This window comes from Centrocercus urophasianus, unplaced genomic scaffold, assembly GCF_019232065.1.
Source record: "Centrocercus urophasianus isolate 14NV4802_14NV808 unplaced genomic scaffold, USGS_Curo_1.0 seq_12, whole genome shotgun sequence".
Classification (NCBI taxonomy): Eukaryota; Metazoa; Chordata; class Aves; order Galliformes; family Phasianidae; genus Centrocercus; species Centrocercus urophasianus.
In genome coordinates, this window is record NW_024884364.1 from 3,358,339 (window position 1) to 3,379,574 (window position 21,236).

The 21,236-nt window shown below is 38.6% G+C and overlaps 1 protein-coding gene across 1 annotated transcript in view; it reads left to right on the forward strand.

The window, feature by feature from the left end:
• Positions 1-1,906: 1,906 nt before the first annotated feature.
• Positions 1,907-21,236, forward strand: part of SPAG17 (sperm associated antigen 17) — a 92,060-nt gene continuing 72,730 nt past the window's right edge. The window contains exons 1-4 of the mRNA XM_042809887.1: positions 1,907-2,008; positions 9,217-9,357; positions 9,647-9,706; positions 21,049-21,177. Of these exons, the coding sequence (XP_042665821.1) occupies positions 1,907-2,008; positions 9,217-9,357; positions 9,647-9,706; positions 21,049-21,177 (432 nt within the window). The remainder of the gene's footprint in view (positions 2,009-9,216; positions 9,358-9,646; positions 9,707-21,048; positions 21,178-21,236) is intronic.

The window sequence follows — 21,236 nt, forward strand, 5'->3', positions numbered from 1 at the left end:
TTTCCCAATATTTCTGATTTGCTGTTTTTGTCTGTTGGGGAATTTAACCAAGAGAGTTTCAGTGATATGGTTTATAGCCTGGCCTGCAAGCATCTTTGGCAGCACAACTGAATGGACAGATACAAGCAGCCAAACAGGAGACATCTTTAGCTGACTTCACTACTGGAAAGCCTATTTTAGAGCTATACACTAGGGTATAATTTTTTTCTCTCCTTTGTTCAGGAGAGTGGCGGAGGTCATTTTGAATGAACTGGTAAGCTCCCTAATTGGCCATCCCACTTCAGCTTGACTCGTTATTTGTAACAGCATCCAACAACAATAAACAGCAAGTTAGACAGTGTGTTAGTACTAACCATAAGCAGCAGAACAAAACAATTTCTGTCAGCTAATCCTTACCCATCAAAGCAAACACACAATAGGTAAGAAGAGGCCACTTCTTGATTCTCACAGCTATTGTTCATGTTCTCAGACCTTTTTGTGCCTTTCTGATTTCAGTCTTCCCACCAACCCTGAGCTTACAGCTCCAGGTGTGGACATAGAAGGTAGCGCTTAAGCAGTCCTCATCTCCTGTTAGCATGATAGTAGTGTACAGTTCCCCATACCATCAGGAACTGGGTAAACAGTCCTCTCCCACTGGTCATACTGAAGCTTACAACCAGACTGAAAAACTGAGCCATTAAAAAAAATCAGGACAGTTCATAGTAATGGTATTCAGCAATGTTATCTATGCACTCTGCCCCATTCCTCTGTCCTGTTCTGCTGCTCCTGGCATAAGTTCTTCTTCCCCATACTCTCTCCATACACCTCAGCAGGCACAGTCTGTATAACCAAGACCTTAATGAAGAACAAGATTTGGTGGGAATGCCATCCTCTCTGTTTCTCTGAACAATTGCAGTCTGTTTTTGTGCGTTTGTTCTTTTTTTTCCAGGACAACAAAAGAAAACCTCAAAAAGAGAAAAATGGACATTAGCCAAGAAATGGGGTGGGAGAACATGTTTATGGGTGTTGGCAAATCCACTGTGCAGCTTTCCCATGTTATAAACTACATCACTGTCTACAAACACAGGCAAGATGCTCTTCTGCAGACTACGATGATACAAGACTGATATCTTATGTCTCTTATAAACTTAAATTAATAGTTTTCTACTGCATGTAATTAGAAGGTATTTTATAAAGAACGTACATGAGGTTCAGTATCATCCTAGAATACAATACAGAATAAAGCAGTAACGGGCTGCACAGCATGGCTTTAAGGCTCCTGCAAAATTAAAATAAAAGATTTGGAGGCTCCAAGCAATGCTGGTCGGTGCAGCAGGCTGGGGGAAGGGCACCATGTGGTTTGGGATATTTTCACCAAATGTTAAATCACACAGAATATTTCACTCGTCTCCACTGTGAGATCACAACATGACTCCTCTGTAATGAATTCTTTATCTTGGCAGCTCTCCTGCTTTCTCCCAACCGTTCCTCCCTCTCCCCTTTGGGTCCCCGTGCCGGCACATCTGGCAGCATTCAGCCGGTGATTTTGGCCCGGGACACTCACACCTGTGCCCAGGGGCCGAGCACAGTTCCAAGGGGATGAGGAGGAGGTCGAGGGGGTCAGGGGACCGAAGTTCCCCTCCAGACCCACTGCACGCACCCGACTCCACGCTCTTCTCCGAGGCACAAAATGCCGGCTCGAGGCGCAGCACCTCGGTTCTATGCCGGGTGCGCTGCTCAGCCTATAGCCTACAGCCCCTCGAAAGGCTCCACCGCCGCCTCGGGCCCACCAGCAGGCAGCACATGCCTATAGGGCTTGAAGAGCTGCGGGACCGGTTGCCGCAGCGACGGCGCGACTACAAGCCGCGGTCACGCGGAGACCGGTCGTCGGGGCGACGCGTGAGGTCCGCCCGCTGCCGGCACCGCCATGGCCCCCAAGCGGGCCAAGGCCGGCGGAGCGGCCGCCTCCTCCGCGGGGACCGCAGCGAAGAGCTGGGAGACTGCGCTGGTGTCCGCCCCGTTGGAGGAGGTGAAAGCGAAGGGCGGCCGAGGGGGGCCTGAAACTGACGGGGCGAGGGACGTTCGGGGGGGGCCGCGGGTCGTGCGGGGCATCCCGTGTCCACCTCCGGAAGCCGCCCTCGGCACGGCACGGCCGCCTGCTCTCCTATCCCCGGGTCGGGTGCCAAGTTTCGACTCGGAGTGAACTTTTTATAAACTGCTGAACAACGGGGGTTTCGTGGAGGTGCTGACACAGCATTAACTCCCGCGTTGAAAATGTGAGGCTGTAATTTTCCTGCTTGAGCGTGAGCAGCTAAAAGGCGCTTTTTTTTTTTTTTTTTTTTTTTTTTTTTTTTTCCTTTGCTTTTGAACAACATGTGAGGGTCTAAAGGCGTATTTGGGTTTCCAGGTTCTATGCGTAAGCAATGTCGTTGTAATAAATCTTGACTTGCAAGAAAGAAATTTGGTTTCAAAATAGCACGGCAGTTTTACAAACAATAATATTTCTCTAGCATGTGTTTGTATAGCACCACTTCTGCAAGTGAGACAAATGACTTCCATGGACCCCTTGTTTGGGGGGTTTGGGGGTTCCTGCCTCATTTGAAGACCCAGAGTATTTTTTGCTGTGTTTTTACCTTGTTATTTTTTAATAATGTGGTAACACTTCTGGTAAGCGTGAAGACTTTAGAGTTCTGTTTTTAAATTGGCCGCTCAGTTTTCCAAAAACGCCTCTGATTCCAAAAGTCTCCCAAAAGTACTTAAAACTTGCATTCATTTTTTCGTTTGGTAGTCACCATCTTGTACAAGTTTAGCCAAACAAAATCACTGTTTGCAGTAAGTTCTGCTCATCTGAGCCTGTTGCTTCTCTTCTCCTCCCCTCCCCCCCCCCCCCTGAATTTACATTTTCGAAAGTACTTGAGCCTTTTCATGCTGTCGAATTCCATCCTTACTCTAGGAGAACATCCCCAAAGACTGAGAAAGAGGTGGAGGTTCCCTCTCCATACCCTTCTCAGCTCCTGGCCATTTTCCTGGGCTTGCTAGCAAGGTGCCAATTAGCGAAATTTTGTTTTTATGGTGGTGTTTATTGTGGCTGTGGATATTGTCCAGTGAATTCACTGAACAAAGTGCTCTGTTTATTCTACTGCTTCTATTTGTAATTTATTACATTTGTTAAATATAAACTGTTACATTGAGGTATTTTAAAAGGTGGGAAATAAATGCTCAAAATTTAGGAAATGCCGAAATTAGGATTATTCAGGACCACACATTGAGGCAGATGGAAAGAAATATTGAATGTATTCACTGAATGGAATCAGAATCCTGTTGGAAGAAAGTATGTGATCACCTAATTAAGGATTATTGTAATGCCTGTACCCAAGGGAGCTTAATTAAGATTCCTTGGTTCCTTAATTGTGATACTGTCCATGTGTTTTATGTTCCAATTAAACTAATTCCATTTTCACTGTTTTGCTGCTGGCAGGCAGAGCCTTGGGGTCAATTTGAGCTCAAGCTTCTGTGGTGCTGGGCAACTGCTAGAACGCCCTGTTGGAGGGAATTCTTACTCAGCTCTGATTATCCTGGGCAGAAACAGACATAGCATTTAGCTTTCGAATGCTCTTCCGAGCATCAGAGTTCATGATGCCGAGATGTGGATATACTTAATGTAAATGATTGTGCTTTGTAAAGCCATACCTTTGGCATATGTGTGCCTGTGCTGCCAAATTTTTGTTTCTTCTTCTTGAACGTGGAAAAAACTGATTTTCTTACTTACTTAATCATGTAAGGTTTTGTTATGAAGAGATAAAAATGATCTTTCTAATCAAACCTCGTTCAGCAAATAGTCTAAACTCAGCATCCTCTTCTCCCCCTGCCCTCCTCAGCAATCTTACAGCATATAGCATTTAAACTCAAATACGTAAAGGTCAGACACTGAAAGCAGCCTTTTATAGAAAGTGTTGAGCTGTTTTAATTATAGGTGTCACCAACCACACTGTGCAAAATTATTTCTTACATCGTATGCGATATACTGTATGAAACTGAAAAGATTTGGGGGATGACAGGAACTCCTACCAATTAAGTACATTTCTCTCCTGGTAAATCATGCATAATGAATTTTAAAATCTTTTATCAATTTAGAGAATATTCTTTCCTTTTAGTGGAGTCAGAGGGCATTTACTAGAACTGGTTTTATACTGTACCAGGTAAGGTAAGCAATGAAATTTCACATTTTGATGTGTGTTTATGACTTACTTAGAATATTTTATTAGCCTGATCTTATGAAAAGGAGTCATTTCATATGTGCTGTTAACATTTTATGGAGGGTATGCTAACCAAAATATGATTTAACTGGTATTTACTAACCAAATAATGGCTTTTTCTTAAAAACACTGTGAAAACTGGCAAACAGACAACATAAAAACAGGTACAGAGGAAATATGGATTTTGCAGAGCCTAACGTTGTAGTTCATATACATCTTTTGTTTCTAACGTACTCTGCAGAAAAAAAATGGAGCTACAAGTTGAGTTTGTCTTCATTTATTTATCAAGATAATTTGATTGGGTTAATTGCAAAATTAAATCACAAAATATAAACTAAGATGCTCAGATTTACATTTTTTCATGCTTGAAGTAGATATAAGGCTGTATTTGCTGGTTGAAAAGTGAATTCTGAGCAAACACAGCTCTGATATATCTATTCTATGTCCTTATTAGGTGCTCTAACTGAGCATAGCAACTGGAAGTGGCGTTCTGCTCTGATTTCCCATCTGTGCTGTTTTGCTTTATTGGCATTTTAAGGCCTGAAAATTGAACTGAATCTAGACCTTGTAAAACCATTGAAAACATTCTGAATAGGATGGCTCAACTTTTGATCTCTATTCATTCTGCTTGCTCTTTGGAGAGAAACTAAATGCTCAGTTGAATTGTGTTGCTCTGTAACCTGCAATCATGCAGCAAAAGCCCAAGCTCCTGAAACCAGAATCCAGTAGTAACCTGCGTAGGTGCCAGTCAGCAGGTAATGAAAGCGGACTTGAAGGTATCTTAACACTGGTGCCCTGTGCATCTCTGCATTATGGCTGCAAAATTGCTGATGAGCCACTTTTTCCACTAATTCCTGCTGTATTTACAGGTTTACAAGCTCCCTCATTGCTGAAAACAAAAAATGCTAAGGGTTATGCCTTCCCAAGCCTTCGTAAATTGCTTATAATTCTTGCTTTTTCTAGGACTTTACTTAAAATTGAGGAGATTAAAGAATCTCGTTTTTCAATGCTCAAATATTTGGAGTTTTAAGCTTTCAAATGTTTCCCTTTAGCAATTAGAGTTACATTTGAAATTACAGTGTAAAGAAATGAGCCTACTAGTTGTGGCCCTTTGCAGGAAACACACACACACACACACACACACACACAAACAAACAAACAAATAAACAAAAAAAACACCCACAGATGAGACAACTGTTTGATGCTTTTTCTAGCAACAGGAATCTAGAAACCAGTACTTCAAGTGTAGCCAATGCATCTGATTTGTTCAAATGTCTCCTCTGAAACAACTGCTCTTCTATATCTAGGAAATGAAGCAAGACGTTAAAAATGGAAAGAAAGCTGCTTGTGTGGAGTTTTGGGAATTAGGTGGATCTTGCTGGGTCTAGAGTTTCTTCTGCAGAAGGGCATGCAAGCTTCCCCTATTGATCATTTCTGAGCGATTTTGACTTGTTTCAAGTCTTAACATGGTCAAGTGTTTTGAAATGAGGGACACATAATCATTTGTGACAGTGATTTTAACCGAGTATCTTCCAGTTAGAGTGATCCTACCCATAACTGGAAATTGCATAGAAGATATCCAGTTACCAATGTCACGTTTCCCATTATTATTAGTACTCAGTTTTGAACCAGTGCTGTTGATTCTCTGGGCAGTCTGCTATCTCTGTTTCCCTCATCTCCACTGACAGTCAGGAGTGCTTCTGCTGTTCCCCTAATGGCAGCCTCCCCACACTGTCTCTGTGCTTTTCCTCTAGTTACTTCATGATTTTCTCTGTCCTATACTTTAAGCTGGGAACTTCATTTGAGGTAACCCTGAGGTCATTAATCTGTGCTCCCTCAGATCCTTTGTTAGGACTCTCTTCTAGAATAACATTTGAAAAAATTGAACTGAGCAGAGCAGCAGTTGTATATCGAGGGAGAAAATGTTTTAAAAGTAACCGTATACATTTTATTACTCTTCCTTCTCAGTTTTATGTTGTGATTTTAGGTGGTGAGCTGTAGAAGCAGGGTCTGTTTCTTCTCTTTCCTTTCAAAGCCTTGAACATTAAGGGTACTATTACAGTACTGATAATATAAGGACAATGTTGCAAAAAATAATAAATTTTAAATTCAGAAGAAAGACAGTCAGTTGAACATCTTAAGCTATGTACTAATGCTACTAATGCTGCTATTCTTTGTCCACATTGACCTCAATTGCTGTTATGAACATTCCACTTTACTGGAAAATGAACCTCAAGGGCTTCAAAATCAGTGGGTGTAGAAATAGATGGCATGATGTTGGTGACTGGGAATTCTGCATCATTATTCCCTGCTCAAGTCTGTATAGCTATTCCTGTATTTATCTAGCTCCTGTTCACAGGTGTTGTGTGTTTGTATAAAAGGAATATATTTCTGATTCATATTCCAGCTAAAGAGGGATAGGAGCTGTTCTGTGGAGAAGCTCTTTTGAAGCAGAAAATTAATGGAGGGAAAATGACACTACTAGTGTCAAGCGCATACCTTTGGTGAATCCCTGAAAATGTTTTGTTTGGATAAATCTGAAGGGTTTTTGGATAATTCATTTTCACAAGCTGGACTTATCCTGATGTTTTGCATCGGTGCTATGGGCTTCTCTGAAGGTGACCACCTCAGTAGAAATCAGGAAATGTTTATCCTTTGCTTCAAATGCCTCTCAAAGAAATGAAGAAGTGTTGCAAAGAAAAAAGTCCAATTACACATAAGCCAAGTGCCTGGGAAAATATTAAAGGTGCTTGGAATTGGACAAGGAATCTGGGACTTGAGAAAGCTGGCAATGAAGTCATGTAATGAAGCTGAGGACTAACTGCATGGGGAGACTGAGGAGAAGATGATGTTAGGAATTAGGGATGCAAGAACTGGGTGTGAGAAGGATTTGGAGAAGTTATGGCACTCTGAAACAGAGAGTAGAAACAGAAGAAGTGAGATAGCAACAACTGTGGGCTAAGGGTACAAAGGTCAAGAAGAGTCAGAGCTAGGAGGAATACAGGTTTCACAGACATCACTGTTCCAGGATGATGTTAGTTCTAAGTAGATGTAATTTCTGGGCACCGAGGTACTGGCGTGTTCTAAAGAGAAAGAGAGCATGAGGTAGAGAGGTCTTAGAACGCTGATGGAATTTTTTTTCACATATCTGAAAAACAAAGACATTGTAGGAACAGGCACTGTTGCTACTGGATCATTCCCCACCTGAAGCCAAGACTGAAACTTCGCATTTCTGAATATTTCGTTGTGCTGTTGGCCTGTCTCTGTGACACCTACTGCACTTCATTCCCCTCTTGGTGACCTACACTAAGGAGAACATCTTGGTGATTAGCTGCTCCATTTGCTTACCTCAAGTCTGGATGGTCCTTCTCAAGGCTCCAGCATTGCTCACAATGCTGATACAAGAGAGTCATTCAATCACGACAGCTTGCACTTGTGGAAGCCTAGAATATAATGCGTTTGCACACAAGTATGGACATCCAAATGCTCTCTGTTCAAAGAAGGCAGCTGTACAATGACAAATTTAACTGTAATTCACATTAACTGCAACTCCTGTACATGTTTTGATGGTAATGTTAAAATATCAATTTCGTTCATACACCTACAGCTATCTTGACAACTTTAGGCAGGGTGAGCTGTCAGTATTCCCCAGCTCTGTAGAAAGGGGGAAAAGGAGTTGAGTGAACCTACCTCAGTCCCCACATGGGTCATTGATGGAGAGCTGAGCTGCCAGCAGTGCTGCAGCCGTTGCCATTTCTCCAGTGAGCAGTGTCACCACTGCAACGTGACTGGACACACTTCTCTATTGCAAAGATTTAGGGTAGACTTTTTTTTTTTCAGATATGAGAAGGAACAAATGAAGAATAGTGTTGTAAAACTGGAAAAAGATAAACCTGACTTTTTATCATATTCTTCTTTTTTTTTTTCTTTTTTGAAAGGTTCTTTCCCTGTCTTTACTGTATACTCAGGTTTTGTTCTTTTGTTCTGCAAGCATACGTGCATGCGTTTTTCATGGTATATTAATATGAAAATATTTTCATAAAAATCCTGCATGATTAGCTTTTCTTAAATTTCTCTTTAGCAGTCTGCTTAACCTGCTCCTGACTGTATGAGTGTCTTTGGACCACTTAGATCTTGCTGAAGCTGTTTCCGTGTTGACCCTAATGAAGTTTTATTGATATCTTTGCAGTTTAAACATGCAGGTGTGCAATAGAATATATATAACATGGTGTGTCTTGAAGTGTGGAAAACACAACTCCCAGATGTATTTCTGGTTCAGGTGCCACCAGTTCAGGTGTCGCTGATGCTGATAAAGAACACTGGAGAGAGCTATAGATGTGTTGGAGATGACCACTCACTTTCTGAAAGGGATTCCAGTTGGAGTAAAAACAGTGGAGAAGATTTGCTTAAATGACCCATTTGCACAAAATTTATCTTTGTTCAAATACTTAGTGAAAAATTGTAAGAATGCATGAATGACAGACCCTTATAAAACATACAAACAATGCCACGTTTTTTAGAAAATAGTATCCAGTCAGTTTCTCTTTTCTCTCTTTTCCAGGATGAGGAAGCTGGATTTTTTTTCATTTTTCTAGAGCAAATAGATAATGCCAGCAGTATAAATACATACGTTTAAATTCGACATCCTTTTTGTTTACCAGACTCTCAAATGTGCAAATGACATGCAAAAGTTATTTCACCTTTGTGCAATGTCAATGCAGTATCTGCCTCTAAGGTGTTCTGGTATTATTGGGCTCTTGCTTTTTCCACAGCATAATGCTGCCACCTGATGGCAGAAATAATTGGAATAAATCAGTATGTGCTTTTGCAGGTTGTACACTTTATTGTAGTGAGTTTCATGTGATAATGAATATGTGTTAAATAAAGTAATTATGGCTATGTGCTCACTCATTCAAACTGCAGAGAAGCTTTATTGTGTGCTTGTGCTCTAATGCATTAAATATTTTATTTTGGAAAGCAGGATGATTGGAAGCCTAGCATCGCTTTTGTGGTGGGAGCCAGAATTGAGGATGAAATTCACACAAAGGCCTTGTCCCTTGCTGTGCAGGTGCCACAGCGGAAGCTGTTCAGCGTGGTAGCACATGAAGATATCTTCAGACAGGTATTCCAAGAAAGGAACAAACCATAAATGAATCACTCTGGAAATTTCAAAAGTTACACTACTTCATAGGAGTTAAAAATGGAGGTAGAGAACCTTACTATGTAAGTTGGTTTGCTCCCTGTGTTTAAATCTTCTTCAGACTTTTCTTCAAGGTGCTCATTAAAGCTCCCTCCCTAAGGAACTTTAAGATGATTAACAATAGCAAGTTTTGTTGTATTTACAATAACAAGTAAAATAATTTGTTTAAAATTAAAATCTGATCACAGCAGAATGCTTTATTTCCTTGCAGATTGCAGAATCTGGAAGTCAGAAGGGGAAAAAGGTTAAGGATGTGCCTGTGTTCTATGAGGTAAGTTAAAACATATATTGCAAAGTCAGTGCTCTTATGTTGAGGTAATTACAGCTGTGTAATTATGTTATACATACCAGAGTACATGCAATTCTACTGACTATATCTGGTATGATCACTCAGTTTAGATACTTGACTGCTTTCTTTCTCTGATACCAACATATTTCTGTTGGACTACTAATTAGGTGAGAATCAAGATATCTTTTTAGAGATATTAGTTTTATTAAGAATATGTTATGAGGTCTTATTTTGATGGTAAAAATTACGGAAAAATAGACTCTGCTCTTCCAGATGCTCACAGTTACTTAGAGACTTATACCTTCATTTATTGGCATGCAAGCCCATAAACGAAACACCAGCTCTGTGTGCTAGTATCCATTATAATCTCAGTTTGATGTTAAATTCTAACCTGATTCGTCAAGTGGGGTATGTCAGTGGGGTTGGGAGTCATGCTTAGTACAAAGAGGACTTCCTTCTCCCTACCTTGTTAATGTTTTACGTACAGCTTGTGAGAGGCTATAAAATTCTGTAATTAATTAGAAGATTGTTTAAAATTTTCTCAGGTAGTGTTTTATGGCCCTACAGACCTGGAACATTAAGAATTTTGGATCCCTCTAAAAAGATCTTGTTTGCATTTTAGTTCTGAAATGACTAATAAAGTTTTTATATGTCTCGGGTTTTGGTGGACTTTATAACAGGTCTTTTTAGTTGCAGTCTGTTTTTCAGTAATGCCAGACTACTATCTGAACAAGTCCCTTTGGAATTATTTACCACTGACATGACTGTGAATTTTATGCAATTAACCCTCTTTGTTTAGGACCAGCCTCCCAGGCAAACCCACCCTTATATTACCTGGGATGTAAAACCCTTTCAGTCCTACTGACGGAAAGATTTTGAAGTCTGGTTCTAAGCAGAAGCTTTGTATGATACCTGTATTTAATTACTAAGAGCAATTTTCCTTGTGAAGTGGATACTTATTAAATTCCAGCTGTCAGTTCTGTGTCTCATTAGCTACTTACTTTATTCCTCAAAGACATTTTTTTCCTCCCTTCCTTTAACAGAGAATATAAAATGCCTGTTCTGACCTTTTGCTTGGACTCAGTTTCCTTTCTGGCTGTAGCAAATTAGAAGATTGATCATGTTGCCACAAGCATTAGGATCCTGCCTCTCTGGGCAGAAATTTGCTCCTGAGTGTGTGCTTCAAATCCACGTACAGTCTGCATTCAAAGCTTTTGCTGCAATAGGAATGAACAAGTATGAGGCTAGCACAGAACAGAGCTATGAAATGCTCTTTAGAGAGGAGCATTTCTGACCCTGCTGCACACAGTTCTTCTCTGTTGTGGGATTCAACACACTTGAGGAATATGTACATTCCACAGGTGCATATTCATTTCTAGTGACACAGTAAATTAAATTACTAAACCATTAATGATCTTTGTATGTGTAAAGTATGCATGTGAGTGAATTTCAGACTGATGACTGATGCATATTAATGTGGCTGTTAATTGTATTAACAGCAACACTGTTACCCTGCAAATTGTGTCTACTCAGATGTTGGGTGTTTTAATAAGTTCCAATGTAGCAGTCTGCAGTGCCTGCTCTAAGTCAAGAAACATTAACAAACTGTTGTGTTGGTGTAGTGCAAGCTAGATATATATCATAGCAAAGCAATTCCTTTTGTCTGTTCTAAATTATTTCCCTTCAGGGCTTTTAGCATCTTAGTGTGTTTGATTTCATATAACTTACTGTAGAAATTGAACAGGATAATAGCAGGGCTTATGGATGTAAAGCTAAAAGATTTCCAAATCCAGACAGATTTAGTGTCTAACTGCTTTTCTTCCTCTGAAATGACTTGAGGAGGAGTAGGAGCCCTGATTTGTAATTTATTGCTATTTCCAGCACTTAATTAAATGATGTTAGGCTAATTATCTCAAAGATGCTTTTTTTTTTTTTTTTTTTAATGGAAAGAAAAACATTACATTACATTTCCTGTAAAATAATAACAGATTTCATATTGAGTCAGGTTTATTTATCATAGACAAATTTTCTAACAGACAAGACCTAAAGCTGTATTTTGAATAAAATATATGTATTATGTATACGAGGTACGTATCTTCTATTGTTTATGTACCTGTTTGTGCTGTAAGTTTTCTGTTAGGATGGGTAACGTTATATGTAATTACGATGCTTTACCACTACAAAATATGAGACTGTGTTTCAGTTTCCATATGTTGATTTTTGAAAATCTTTTCAAGCCTACATTTTCCATACTGGCTTTGTTCATTTTGTTCATCACACTATTTTTAATTATTTTTTTCTGGAAAATTCTAGTGAGATTGAGTTCAAGGCCTATAGGTATGGAAAGATTTTTTTTTTTTTTTTCCTTACAGCATTTGTTTTCCAGCTTTGTCATACTCATAAAGGCAGGGTTTGGAATATTGTCCTTACGTTACTCAGAAAATCTTGAGAAGGATTCTTGCCACATACACGGAAGGGAATAAGCTGGAGCTGGAGAGTAGTACCATGGTAAGAAAAGATTTTAAGAGAAGTTGGAACCTCATGCAGTCCCTAAATGTGAGAAGACTGCAAGTAGATAACGGGGTTGCTGCAAAAAAACAGCTGAATAATGGATGTGGCCATGAGAGGGAGGGGCACGGGAGAGTGTACCTTGTTGCTTACAGAAAAAGTATCAACTCAGATACCTCACACTTCAGGACTGATATAAGCAGAGAATGTGCCAGTTTTGTTGTTCGAGTGAAGATACATAACAGTTAGCTCATATTGACGGACATAGACAGGCATATAGAGGTATCTACCTAGTTGTGCAGTTTCACAAAACAACCCAAAGAGACCCCCAAATCAAACCTGCTACTGATAAGCATAGTATGCACAGTTTTCCTGTCAAAATCCAGTTAAATTGAATGTTTGCACATAAATCTTAATTAGTGCATGTTTTGTACAGCTCATTTTTGAGGACTAGAAGGTTATTGATTAGAAACAGAATCTCACCTTGCTTTAAAATTGTTTATAGGGTACTTGTTTTTTGTTTAATGGTTGGGTTTTTTTTTTGTTGTTCTTTTTTTCCCCAAGTCTGTGCTGTCAGAATCCTTGGGAGTTTGTGTAATGTTAACAGTACTTCTTGCCTTTATAACAGCAGGATCGGAAGTGTCCTTTGAGTTTTGAGGTGTAAGTGAAGCAGATTCCCATCCTATCACTTCTAACTCAGGATATGTTACTTGAAATATTAAGACCTACTGTAGGATAGTAAAAATTGAAAAAACTGAAATGGAGAGCAAACTGAATGAATTTTGGCAGAAAGTGATAGACTTAAACCAGTCTTACTTGAGGCATTTCTGTGGATTATTTTTTTGCTTGGAGTTTGTGGAATATAGATTTATGTGGTAAGAGTTGCTGCCTGTAAGATTATTTGAAGTAAGTATTATTTTTCGGTGATACCACAGTGTCCACAATAAAGAAGAGATCCACTTTGGAAGGGAACTCAGCGTGTAGTTCCTGGCATAGGTGCTATTCTTGTATTATGAATGTTTGCATGTATGCATATATGTATGTGTGTGTGCTGATTTACATAAATAGTCAAAGCTGTCTTATTCTAGTACTCCCTCACCTCAATGGCATGAATTGCATTGAGGAATTCAAAACAATTTTTGTGTCCTTTCTTCAGTAGGTCCTAAATACCTCCTGCCTTTCTATTTTTTTTCCATGATGTCCCTTTTTTCTGCGATCTGTCTCTAACAATACTTTCACTGAAGAAAGGAGGGGAAAAAAAAAAAAAAGAAAAAAATAAGGAACTAGGAAGAAGAAGGGTATGCATCTATATTGCCAAAAGGATCTTACAGTAAATTTATAGTGTAGAAAAACTGAGCTACTGGTTTTATCGTGTTGTGTTTGTTTGTTTTTTTTAATGTAATATGGCTAATGGTACCATACCTTTGGTGAAAAAGTGATATGAATCTCTCTTATCATACTTTCCTGAATGAAGTAGCTTCATATATCAGACATCTTGCTTTTGAAAAAGTAGAAATGAAAATCAACATCTTTAGCCCATTCACCCCTGCTCCTGTAACAATTGTCACTGTCCTCTGTAGTGATTCTTCCCATGAACTCTTTTGTCATCCATTAGATTCTTGTCCCTAGTTGCATTCATGATTCCACATCCCCCTTTTAGCTATACAGTTTTCTACCCTACTACCATAAGTATTTTTGCAATCTAATGACCTAGAGTATACGTCTGTAACATATATTTCTTGTGCTTAATTCTTGTTGCATAAAGTTGATATATGCAATGCTTTTTAACTTGGATTTTACATCAGATTAATAGCTCAATGTGGAAACAAAACTCTTAATGTTGCAGACATAATACTTGCTACTAGGAGTATTTTTATCCAAGAAGGCATAAGCTCTTGTGAGTTTTGTGGCAGCTGGAGGAGAGCAAAGATTGATTAGTAGCCAGGATATGTGTTACTGAAGAAACAAGTTTCAGAAATAACACAAGTAAGGAATGTTGTTAGGGATTCCTTTTGGTGTCTTGTAGAAACAAAAATGATCAAAGGTGAATTGTTTTTGTGGAAGTGTATGTCTTGACAAAACACCATCAGAAAGGATAAGATCAAGACTAGGCTTTCTCAAAAGTAGAGATAGTCAATCTAAAATCTAGTCTTCAAAGTCAAAAGATGATGTGATTAGAATTTATTTTGTAGTAAAAGTTAGATTTTGCTTTCTTTCCACTGTGGAAGAAAAAATACATCAAAAAGTGATTGTAAAATCGAATAGTTCAAGAACCAGAACTCTTCACACGTGTGTGTCATTGTCGTGTTGAGAATGCTTGATAGTAAAAATCGCTTCAAAAGTCATGCTGACTGCTCAGAAGGATAGAAGAGTTTAATTTTAATTTTGAAGGCCACTGCAAATACTGCAATCTTAAATATTAGAATAGAATAGAATTGTTCTCAGGTCAGCCTTTGTCAAGTGCAATTGTGTGAATGAGAGTTAACAGAATTTTATTGCAGGTGCACTTTGTCTTTATACTGTGTAGGTATACATGCTCAAGAGATTATTGGGAGTTTTCATTAAATGAAGATGCCTTTTACAGACGTGCTAGGGCCAGGGAAGGGTAGGGAACTTTCGGTCCAGCTGTGGGTACTAGCTTCTCAGTGGTTTTCAGCTCACCTGTTGCCAAGAACCTACAAGGTAAATAGTTGTTTCCAACATGCATGCAACTTGGTATAAAATTTTTTGGTGTTTCCATGCAGGTTTTGTTGAAATATGTATGTAACTAAGCAAATAGCAGTGATGTCTGTAGCGATCTTGGAACTGGTAGAGACCCTCTGGAAAAGGAAGTGCTGTTCTTGTTTTGTTGCCTTCACAATATCAGGTGCCTATAAGGGGTTAACTGAGAGTCATATTTCTCAAGTAGAATAAATAACCACAGAATCCGATGTCATTGAAGGAAAAAAAGAAGTGCTTAAGTCCCACTGCAAATATGGACCACAGTGGAAAAGTGCTGCTGAGGAGTTTTGTGGTGCCAAGTCCATAAGGCCATTGGGACTTTCTGTCTCACAGGTTGTTAGGTTTCAACTGGCAACTAGGTAGGTTCTGCGAGCACAGGGATTGATGAGACAACTTCACTTCTTAAATCTTCTTGTTCCTCGTCTTATTGGGATAACAGGTATTATTATTATATTATTATATATATAATATATTATTATTGGGATAACTCGTCTTATTTCTCTCCCTTGCCAGATACAGGATCAGAGAAACATGACTTCAGCTTTGTAAAGTTCACTGTGTGAATCCATTTGGCTGAAGTTACTAGAAAGAATGTGCTTCTCAGAAACACAAAATATTCTGCTCCTCAACAAGATTTGTTGAGCACATTTGTACCACTGAAATGTATATGTTTCAAGATTTGATCATAGCAATATATCTCTTCTTCTGAAAACATATCACAGCAGACTGGTATATCTTCTCTATTTAGAGAGCTTTGATTTCTTCGGTTGTTCCTCAGGAATTACTTAAATACCATTTCATCTCTTCACAGTTAGAGTGTTAAAATTGAGGAGGTATTAAGGGGTCATATGAGAGAATTTTTACTTTCCATAAAGTTCATCTTTGCTGAGATATCAGTGCTGATGATTAATCCTTTTGGTCACTGGATATTCACATTATATTTTTTAATTTCTTAGAGCAGTTAGGTTTGGTAGCAGTTAGGTGACCAGGAAGGCGTTGGAAGTATATATCATAGATGGTTAGAGCTGTTGTATGAGATCTTTAATAAAGCCAAAGTTAAAAGTCATCCTAATTTTTATGTAATGTATTTTTTCTCTTTTTTATTTAATTTGTGTTATTCAATTGTTTGTATTTCCTTTAAACATTGCCTGCTTGTAATAGTAAGACATACATACTCTGTACATATGTGTCTTAGAAAGTTCTCCTGTACTGCTTAAATTAAACCTGTGGAGATATCATGTGGAAAAGGACTTGGGAGTAATGGTGGGTGAAAAGCTTGACACAAGCAAACACCGTGTTCTTGCAGCCTGGCAGGCCAACTGTATCCTGGACTACATCAAAAGAGGGGTGGCAGGCAGTGAGAGGGAGGTGATTGTCTGCCTCTACTCTGCTCTTATGAGACTCCATCTGCAGTACTGTGTCCAGACCTGGGACCCCCAGTGCAAGAAAGATGTGGAGCTGTTGGAGAGGGTCCAGAAGAGGCCACGGAGAGGGCTGCAGCACATCTCCTGTGAAGAAAGACAGAGGAATCTGGGCTTGTTCAGCCAGGAGAAGGGACTCCAAGGAAACCTTGTGGTCTTTTTGATAGTTAAAGCAGTCCTGCAGGAAAGCTGGCTAAGGACTCCTTATCAGTGAGTGTAGTGACAGGACAAGAGGGAATGTCATTAAAGTGAAAGAGGGTAGATCTAGATTAAATATATGGAAGAAATTTTTTACTCAGAAGGTGCTAATACAGACTGCCCAGAGAAACTGTGGATCCTATCCCTGGAGGTGTTCAAGCCCAGGTTGAATGGAGCCTTGGGCAGCCTGATCTGATGGGAGATGTTCCTGCCCATGACATGGGGTTGAAGCTAGGTGTTCTTCCAGCCCAAGCTGTTTTGTGATTCTGTGATCCCCTCAGGTTGCGCATTGACTGTAGAGAGAGATTTAAAGCACAGACCTTCTTATGATACATTTTTCTAGCTAGGTTTCTTCTCACCAGATTAGATTGTATTGTGATTTGGCAAAAACAAACTCACTCAACATATTTTAATAGGGCATGAACAGCCATTGCTGCTGTTTTGAGAAATGATCCCACAATAGAAAGGCAGATATTTAATACATGAATAGCATACATATTTGCTCAATATTGATCTAAAGTGAAAGTATACTAGTCTTATTTAAGTAGGTTTGTTTGAAAACTGGGGTTTAGATATGGAGGGATACTGAGAGGAAGAAAAAGACTTCAAATTTGTTTTTATTAGTTTTTAAAATTCTCTGGAATACATGTTGGTAGTGTCTTTACTGATTAATTAAGGTGATTCATTGATTTGGTGTAAGTTATTCAGTCTACCTGATGGATATATAAGCTCTGTATGGAGCTCTTTTCAGATACACACTTGATGTACTGATTTAGATAATCCTTGAGCTCACTTTGAATTGTGAGCCGTTAATTCACCAGTGAAGGATGGTGACTAAAAAAGTAATCTTTTGACATCGTAATTGGGCAGACTTTCTGAGAGGCAAAAATGAAACAAGAGGAATGGTCTGACAGTATAGGCTGAATTACCTTTCGATAAACTGCAGGTGCAGTCTCAAAGAAATTTTTAGTCAGCTCAAGGCCCTCCTGGTATTCTTTCAAAATGATGTTACAGTATGCTGTTATCACCAGATAATGAATGAAATGAATATCACCAGATTCAGAAATATTTATACTGTGCACAGACGTGTCTTCTTTGGACAGAAGTTTTTCAGGACAGCATGCAGCTTTCATTCCATAGTCTGGCTTGAAAGCTTATTACAAAGGATTCTCACAACACAGCACCACACCAATCTGATGGCAGATTGTTATAAGTGAAGATTGCTTATTTTTCCTTCTTTCATTAGCTTGCTCAAAAAATACATGTTTGAACAGTAAAAAGTGTCTTCACTGGTATATGTAATCCACATAGCCTCTTGACTCTTCTGTTAAAGGTAGCTTACCAGCTTCAAACTGACTCGCACTGCATCTGCTAGAAAGGGATTTGTACTGTGAAGGAACCATTATGTTTCTGGTAGGAACCATTATGTGTGTGAATCTGACATATATGTGATGGCTTTAATTGCTTAGTTTCAAGAAGGAGGAAAGATGGGGCTCTAGCAAGTTTATCTTGACAAAGCTGTGAAAATTGGTAATTCAAGGGCTTTTCTGATTATCTGTAGCAGCCACAGTGGAGCTGAAAAGGCTATACTAAAAAGGAGGCAAATTAAAAAAAGATGAAGGCTCAGAATTTAAATGTTTCCTAAACATTTAAAACCTGCCTCCAGTCTCAACAACATCAGCATATGCCAGTGGTATAGTATCGCCTACAAGCACTCATGAAATGTTTGAGTGGCTTGAAATGCATGCCCTTTGCACCAGGCAGCTAAGTCTCTGCATGGTTCATACTGCCACTATGTGAGATCAAATACTGCATCACTGCAGCCTTTCTGCAGTTCACAAAAGTGACCCCTGCTGTGTGAGGAATGCTAAGTTTCCTTTTCCTTTAAAGGAAAAGAGGCTCTACCTAACTGAATTTGTCTGTCCAAGTTTCCATGGTTTCTTACATAAGGAGAAGGTCATCATTGGCAGGAACAAGTATAGTCAATCTGAAATGAATCCACCTCACAGTACCCCCAAAAGATTCTTTCTGTACTCTTACCAAGTCTTTGTATTCAGCTTTTTGTTACTGAGGCTCTGTGGATTCTTCGTTGTTTATGCCAGGTGCCTGAATAATTCACAGGGCCACAAATAAAGAAAACGTGCATGCATGTAATAAATTCTTCTATCTACTGTATGTGAATTGATTTATGTTCTATCTTTAAACAAGCTGTGATGAAGGATTGTTTTTTATTTCCTTAGGCTTGTTGCAGATTTCACATTGCTGTATGAAAAACTGATTACTTTCTTTTTATTGCCAAATGTTGGATGCTTATTTTATTCATCTTATTTGTCTGACCTCACTACAGACAGTAGTAAAATGTACTCCTGTGAAAGAGAGTTTGGTCTACACTTTTCTAACACTTAATACAAAAATTGCCATTCCCAATTGTTGGAACTTGTTAGAGTTGTCTAAACTCTATAATGAACTGGACATGTCTCTTAATTTCTGCATTATCTGTCTACAGAATAGGAAAAGTCATGATGCATTGCATCTAACTGATAAAGTGCTTTGAGCTTCTCAGGAGGAATGGATTGTAAGAGTCTGTGCATTCCTTCCTTCTTCCATGAACAATAAATCAGCAACTGCCATCAAACTGGGTTACTATATATACTTTTTAGGAATCCTTCCAGAATCCCTTCATTTCCTCTCTATTGTGCATCAAGAAATGTGCATCTCATCTAGATTAGGCAGTTAAGAAACATGTTTTTGCATAAGCTGTTAACACCATTTATGAAAAAAAAGAAGTATGAGAATTTTTTTATCTAAGAGAAATTAATCTGATATTTCTAGCAAACTGTCTTCCTTTCAGAGCTTTGATTTTCTCTAGCTAGCTCTAAATTACACTTTTTTGTTGGAATGGCTTGAAGCTTTTAGGGTGACTAGAGTCTGTGAATTTTTTTAAGTCTGCTCTTAACATGTCATTGGTTTTCTGCCAGGACTCTGAAGTCACTAGGAATCTTTCCAGAAGCCTTCTATGGTTGGTTTGTTGAGACAGTGACCAGTATTCTTACTCAGACTGCAAAAGATGTAAAACAAAACTGAGCTTTACCATTTTCTTAGATGTGCTCTAAGGAGATTACCAGATGTATTAGTGTTGAAGTGGGAGGAGTATTTGGTGGTGGGAGGTTATAAATACAAATATTTTGTATTGTTTCCCTCTTACGTGATCCAGAAAAATCTAAGTTATACCAGATTTTCTTCTTCCTTTTCGTTTTCATTTGTATGAAACAGTCATTTGGCCTATAGTAGTCTGAATTCCATTCTGGCTTTGTTTTATTCAAACAAGCATTTTTAATGGTTAAACTTACTTACCCAGGTTTTACTTGAGAAGTGAAAATTTCTAAGCTGGGTGAGAAACTGAAAGCTCAAAGCTAATGGTGTTGTTTGCATTAGACAAGACACAGTTCAATGAGATGCAGTGTGCACCTTCATTGTCTGAATGTTAGCAAGCAAAATTGACACCATATGTGCCCAACTGTAATTGCTCCAAGAGGGGAAAAGAGAAACATGTCAGAACATTTGAGTAACACCTAATTCAGCTCATGGTTATAAATAATGCTGATGGCTGCTTAAAAACAAAAGTAGGAAAATATTATGGTTATATTATTCCTCAACAGCGCTTCCTACATAGGTGAACTTTATTACGGAGACAACACGAGTGAAAAGAAACGTATAACAACTTTTTATGATATTTTTATGTTATTTTATTTTTTTCGCAGTAAATAAAGTGGTTATGAGGCTCCAAGGAAAACAGCCCAGATGTTAGTGTGTTGTACAAAATTTAGTGGAAACAAGCTGTAAAAAACATAGTCATAAAACAGCCTGTCAATGCCACACATCTGGACAATGCAGCCGTATGTTCCCGCTGCTGTCATCACCCTAAGAAAACTCAATAGCCTTATTTCACCCCAATTAGGCTGCATACCAACAGAATCAGCAATATACAGGGAGGGGATATATTTTCAATGGTACAGACCCTCTCAAATTCCCTTCAAGAAGTTTATATCTTTCATTCAATGCCTCCGATGCTAGTCACTTTGTAAATAGTATTCAGAATAACACCCTCTGATTTGGTGTCTGCTAAATACATTTTAGTTTATAATAAGTAATTGCTTAATGTTGCTTCTTATTTTTTAAAAAATATATGTAATTTACAGTGAAAACTGTGTATCTGTTGACCCTTAAATAAATCATGGAAGTTTTCTCCCATCTGCTATTTTATAGCACTTATAACTTCATTTGAGGTTTTTGGAAATAAAGAATAGCTATGTATCATATGAATTTGTTGTTTTTTTGGAACGTGTGGCCATTTTGAGCCTTTGAGCCACTCACTGTACAATGTGAAGTAACACCCCATCATTTCTGCATGCAAAATAAGTCAAATGCAATATTAAAACCATACAAGTAATAGTTATTTTTATTTTTTCTCTGCAGGTAGTAGAAGTAGCCAAAGCCATTTTGGATAGTGGAGAAGAAATTCCTGTTACACTAACTGGAAAGCTATTGAAATTTCAACTGCTTTGCATTAAACAGAGGGATCTTCAGAGAAGGGACGCTGAAAAGGTACTACAGTATGCTTTAGGGAGATTTCTTAATTAACTTTACGACGCTAATTCAGGAAC